Source organism: Lolium rigidum, chromosome 4 (assembly GCF_022539505.1).
Source record: "Lolium rigidum isolate FL_2022 chromosome 4, APGP_CSIRO_Lrig_0.1, whole genome shotgun sequence".
Classification (NCBI taxonomy): Eukaryota; Viridiplantae; Streptophyta; class Magnoliopsida; order Poales; family Poaceae; genus Lolium; species Lolium rigidum.
Genome location: NC_061511.1, coordinates 248,323,999 through 248,329,698, shown reverse-complemented (window position 1 = coordinate 248,329,698; position 5,700 = coordinate 248,323,999). Strand labels below are relative to the sequence as shown.

At 49.4% G+C, this 5,700-nt stretch overlaps 1 protein-coding gene across 1 annotated transcript; it reads right to left on the bottom strand.

The window, feature by feature from the left end:
• Positions 1 to 3,055: 3,055 nt before the first annotated feature.
• Positions 3,056 to 4,585, bottom strand: LOC124648566 (WAT1-related protein At5g07050-like). The gene is made up of 4 exons (XM_047188303.1): positions 4,392 to 4,585; positions 4,221 to 4,283; positions 3,961 to 4,077; positions 3,056 to 3,848 (listed from the first exon to the last, which is right to left on the bottom strand). The coding sequence occupies exons 1-4, from the start codon at positions 4,583 to 4,585 to the stop codon at positions 3,056 to 3,058; spliced, it is 1,167 nt and encodes a 388-aa protein (XP_047044259.1).
• Positions 4,586 to 5,700: the final 1,115 nt, after the last annotated feature.

Genomic DNA, 5,700 nt, shown 5'->3' with positions numbered 1-5,700 from the left:
TCTTGGCCTCCTCGATACTAGTCGGACACGTGTTACCTTTGGGAAGACGTTCCTGCCAGAATGACATGTTGTCGTTGAAGGATGTGTCGGTCATTTTGTGCTTTACCTTCATCTCCAGAGCCATGAGCGTTACTTTCAGGCGGGTATCCTCCGGCCTGCATCCTTCATACAATGGAGTAACAGCGTCTACCTCCAATTGATCCATCTTGGCTTTCTCTCGGGCGGCAGCTCTTGCGTTACTCGTCTGCTTGAGAAGCAGCTCTTGAAGATAAGGGTCCTGCACCCAGTCCATCGACGATGGTCCATCGTCTTCATCTTCATGATCGTCATGATGACCTCCATCTTGATCTTCCTCATCATCGAGTCCAGGATCTCCTACATTGTGGTCATCATCATCTCCGGGATCTTCTACATCCCGATCATGCCCGAGATCTTCTACATCCCGATCACCTCGGCCTTCCTTACTTCTTGTTGAATTCCCATGGACAAATTCATAATCATCTTCGTCGCCTTCCCACCGATAGCCATCCATGAAACCACGCATGAGAAGGTGGTCCCGCACCATATCGGCTTTAGGGTCCATAAGGCTCGTTAGCTTGCATCTTCGACACGGACATCTTATCTCCTTTTGGTTATTTCTAATCATCTCGGCTGTCGCGGCTTTCAAAAACCTAGCCACAACGCCTTCGCTCATCATGCGGACCATGGTCGCCTGCGGATATAGAGAAAATGGATATCTTAGCATACCAAAAGAAAATTTTGGCATGACCTTCCCTAAAAATAGGACATGTATATGCGTAGTATGCCCAACATTCGCCGAAACGGAAATGAATCAACGTTTCGGCAAAATATTGGCAACTCCATCGCATTTCAAATCCCTGCAAACAAAAACACATGCAACACATGTGTGGAGGCTTCGCACATACAACACACATGTGGATCCGGAGGCTTCGCATACAACACACATGCACGTGACGCTTTTCGCGCATGCGCACGTACACATGATATCATCGAGCTTCGCACATAACATATGGGCATGACGTGTGTGCAAGACGATCGGAACCGTTCACACACAAAGCATAAAACCAAAAAAGTTACCGATACGGCGAGACCTAGAGTGTTGGATGAGGTAAAAAGTTGAGATTGAGTAGGGTATTGAGCTAAGAAAGCTTCACCATTAGTTACCTATGAAGAAAATTAAGTTTACCAACTTAATTTTGGTGAATGAAGAGGTGAAAATGAGGTGGGAAGGAGGGGCAACACGACCAGATCCAGATTTGGTGGGAGGTGGTGGTGGAAGAGTGTTTGGGGAAAGTGGGTGGCACATGTGAGTGGAGGGTGAAAAGCGGGAAATGGTCCCGAGTTAGCAGTGGCGCACCACCTAGCCGTGCGCCACTCGCTAGGGTGACATAGCAATGGCGCACTTGCTAAGTGGTGCGCCACCGCTCACCTGTTACCCTGTAAACCCACGCCCCTGCCCAACTTAGCAGTGGCGCACCATGTCGGCGGTGCGCCATAGCTAGTAGTGGCGCACCAAGCGGTGCGCCATTGCTAAAGCCCTCATCTCTAAAGGGCCCCGGCCACCTCCTAGCAGTGGCGCACCACAAAGACATGCGCTATAAGTAAGCGGTGGCGCACCATGGAGACGTGCGCCACTATTAGTTTTGGGTGGGAGCTGGCCTCCCGCCAGGAATTAGTAATGGCGCACCACAAACAAGGTGCGCCACTACTACATTTGTAACAGTGGCCCACCATTTTGTGGTGCGCCACTGCTAAGTAGTAGTGGCGCACGGCCATCATGGTGCGCCACTGAAGTCAACCTTACGGCTAGGCCTTTTCCTAGTAGTGAAAGCACAAAAGAAATAAAACAATACAAATTAAACAGAAAACAGGTTTAGGGGGGGGGGGGGGCAGGTTTAGGGGGGGCCTAAAACCCTAAACCTTCGGCGGCCTTTAGTCGCGGTTGGCCAGAAGAACCGCGACTAAAGGTCCTCCGCCCCGACGGTCGCCTGACGCCCACGTGGACGGGCCTTTAGTCGCGGTTCGTAAGCAACCGCGACTAAAGGGGGGGCCTTTAGTCGCGCTAATTTGGTCGCGGTTGCGCAATCGCGACTAATGACAGTTGCGAACCGCGACCAAAGGCCCTTTTTCCACCAGTGCACATAGTACATTGAGGGTTGATTGCAAATCCGGCATAATATCGTTGAATAGATATTTTGGAAGTATTGCATGCAAACAAATAAAATTCATCAGACCTAACTTGACTCTTATGTGATTAATTATCCGGAACCGGATATTATGCCCGATTCAAAGGTAAGAGAAATATTTCATCCAGTCCACCGTCATTTAGATCGATGACCACATGGTGTTGCAGTTGGCTAAAAACCAAGTCAATGCGCCTGAAGTTTTCCTGTTCAACACACTGGAAGCTTTGGAGCTTGCCGCCCGGGAACATCACTGCGGCGCCACATGAGTACGTCATGCAAGCGCAAGCCACGGATCATATGGGCGCACCGTGTAGTCGTCGTATGGAAAATGATGTGTGCAACAATCGTATGTTCGTGTACATCAGGTGGATATAATCCATATGGGTGTTTAAAAAATAAGTATAGACCATCATGTCATCTAATATGAAGAGATTCATATGGAGCGATCTGGATCGTTGATGTGTTTAAGTTTAGAAGAGGGAGCGCGCTCAAGCAAAAGTAAATAAAATAGGGAATGCAAAACACACCATCACTCTTGGGTGATGAGAGGGATATAAGTAACAAAAAAGTATATGTAGTGTAGTACATCGATCAATCAAACATAATTATAAGCAAAAATGCGAGCAACCACTGGCCCTTGATGGTGGCTATTGTTTGGCGTGTTTGAAATGCAGAGATTTCTTCATGGGAGTTCCACGGAGAACGGCAACATTCCTAGCAGAAAACCTAGCTCCAATCCGAATGGGCATGCAGTAGTGCGTGCGTCGTGGACGAGCAATTCAAAGTTGGCACTCGTACGACGACGTCTTCTCATGTCAAGAGCACAACTTATTGGAGATCTCAGCCCATCAGACTGCACTAGCTGATCCATCTCCACGTCCGTTGGAGGCCGGCCTCGTCGGCCCGGTCGCGTCACGATCATTTCGGGCACCGGCGGCGCCGATCATCTCCGTGTTCGTGGCACCGTGTCCATTGGTGGCCACCGGCAGCGGCGTTGCCTCCTTCTCCTGCGTCTCCTTGTGCTTGCCCCAGAGGACGGCGTAGAGCCCGACGACGATCACCACGGCGCCCAGCACTGCCCCGAGGTATATCTTCTCGGAGAGGATGAAGGACCCCATGACCGCCACGATGATCATCATCAGCGGGCTGAAAGCCGACGCGAAGACTGGCCCAGTCTTCTTGATCACCAGCCCCTGCACGTAGTAGGCGATGCTCGACGTCACGATGCCGGCGTATGCGGCTGCGAGGAGGTTCATGTCGAAGCCGATGGTCCAGACGGAGGGGCGGCGCTCCATGACGAAGGTGACCACGACGGCCTGGATGGTGCCGACGAAACAGATGAGCGTGGTGAGGGAGAGCTGGGCGGTATACTGCTTGATGGTGTGGGTCTGCAGGATGAAGAGGGAGGCCCATGCGAGGGTGGCGATGATGACGAAGAGGGAGCCCAGGAACCACTCCTTGCCGGTGGGGTCGACTACGGCGGGCGCCTCCCCGCCGCCGCCGGACTGAGAGTGCCTGGTCCAGGCCAGGTGCATGAGCGGGCCCTTGTAGAGAGTCATCAGCATCGCGCCGGCCACCGTCACCACCGTGCCGAAGATCTTGGCCTGGCACCGCACCTTCTTCAGCTCTATTTTCTCCATCCTGTATAGCCATGACAATCAAAGAGAGCACGCAAAACGTTAGCAACCGTATTCTCGTTTCCACGTGCTCCTGTTGGCATGCAAAATTATGTTCGTTGGCAGTGAAATTGCACCTGAAGATCACCGCCATGACGAAGGTCATCGCCGGCAGGATGTTGCTCATCGCGCATGCGAAGGTCGGCCCGGTGTACTTCAAGCCGACGTAGTAGAAATTCTGGTCGATCACCGGTCTGCAGTAACAAACAACAGGTGAAAAACAGTGAGCGTGTCATTTTCAGATATGGTCATCACGTAGTAACTGTAGCTCCAAATTTGGATCGAACATGATCGGTGACATGGTGTGGTTATCCAGAAGCATACAAACAACACGTACCCGAGAAGAGCAAGGACGAAAATTTGGAAGAAGATCGACCACGTCATCTTCGGCCTCACTTTCCTGCAAATTTGCATATCAACAGCTTCGTTAGATAAAATGTACTCCTATATGCCAACAAAGCTTCATCATGCCACGCTAGTAATTAATTAACACAAAATGGGTAGCTACCTCTCGAGGATGAGGGCGAAGGGAGCAATGGCTACAGTGGCGAAGGCGTGGCGGTAAACGACGAGGACGTAGTGGCTCATCCCGCCATTTAGGGAGACCTTGGTTAGGACGTTCATGCCGGCGTAGCCGAACTGCAAGGCGATCATGGCGAAGTAAGGCTTAGCCTTCTCCATGAAACCAGCAGAAAAAGCCATGGAGACCAAACTGTTGGACTTATTTTCTTCTCCTTCTACTCTGAAACTCTAGATAGCAAGTGACTAGCTATGAGCTCAATTGACAGGGTATGTTCACAAGTCAAGAAATGAGTAAACCAAGCAAGAGGCTATGAGTTGAAATGGAGAGAGTCGATCACTATATATATATAGGGTTGGGGGTGTTGGGGGGGGGGGGGGGGGGGCTAATTTCACCATATTATTTGCAGCATAGCTCCGCGTAGTGGCTGCCGAGTCGAACTCCGGCCCGGTATTTTTTATGGAAAAAGGGGTAGAGGAATCCTTTGCTGCTAATGGGTGCAACATACGTGGAGCAGTGGAACCATTGCGAGAATCTGAATGTGTGACGGCAGCTTGCCGGATCAAGCTTAGCTGAACTAACAGTGCATCTTGCTAACTATGCAGATCATCATGGCTTTTAAGCCGCGTGTTGCACGCACGTGACTACCGTTTGTCTTTGGTAGATTTTCATTTCGCAACGATATTTTCCTGTATGCATATGCATATAGCACATATATACGGTATGCAGATCTGTATCTTGCATATATAGTGTTTGCGGACAGCACTTAAATACTTAATTACGCGCCAGCACGTGGATTATGGTTTGTGCGTAGGCACACCAAGCTAAAAGTTTCTTTTGAGAAACCGAAGTATAATGTAGATGCATACACTTCTCACACGAACCACAATATATAAAATGCCCGGAGTGACCAAGTATTGAACTTTGTTTCCCGCTGAAAAAACATTATGCCTTAATGAGACACCTAATATCAAATTTGGGAATGTGTGGACCGAGTTAATTACAACCATTGTCCTAACCATCCAGCCTTAGGCTAGTCATAGTGGGGAGTAATTTAGACTAGTAACATATGTCATGTTACTAGTCTAAGTTACTACATCCATAGTGGGTAGTAACTTATATGTGGTGTCATGCATTGTATCATTTACTATAGTGTAGACTCAACTAGTCTTGGGGTGTGTGATGTTATGGTAACATAGCTAGTTACCACCTCACTCTCTTTCTTCATTCATTGTCATGCCATGTCACCAAAATGTCTTAGGTTGTGTGATGTTACTAACTAAGTTACTCCCACTAT

Bases quoted from the DNA above. Each gene is read 5' to 3' on its own strand.
- LOC124648566 (XM_047188303.1), bottom strand. From the start codon at position 4,585: ATGGCTTTTTCTGCTGGTTTCATGGAGAAGGCTAAGCCTTACTTCGCC. The intron at 4,284-4,391 runs GTAGCTACCCAT...GCAAATTTGCAG, and splicing joins TTCGCCCTCATCCTCGAGAG to GAAAGTGAGGCCGAAGATGA. The intron at 4,078-4,220 runs GTACGTGTTGTT...TTGTTACTGCAG, and splicing joins TTCGTCCTTGCTCTTCTCGG to ACCGGTGATCGACCAGAATT.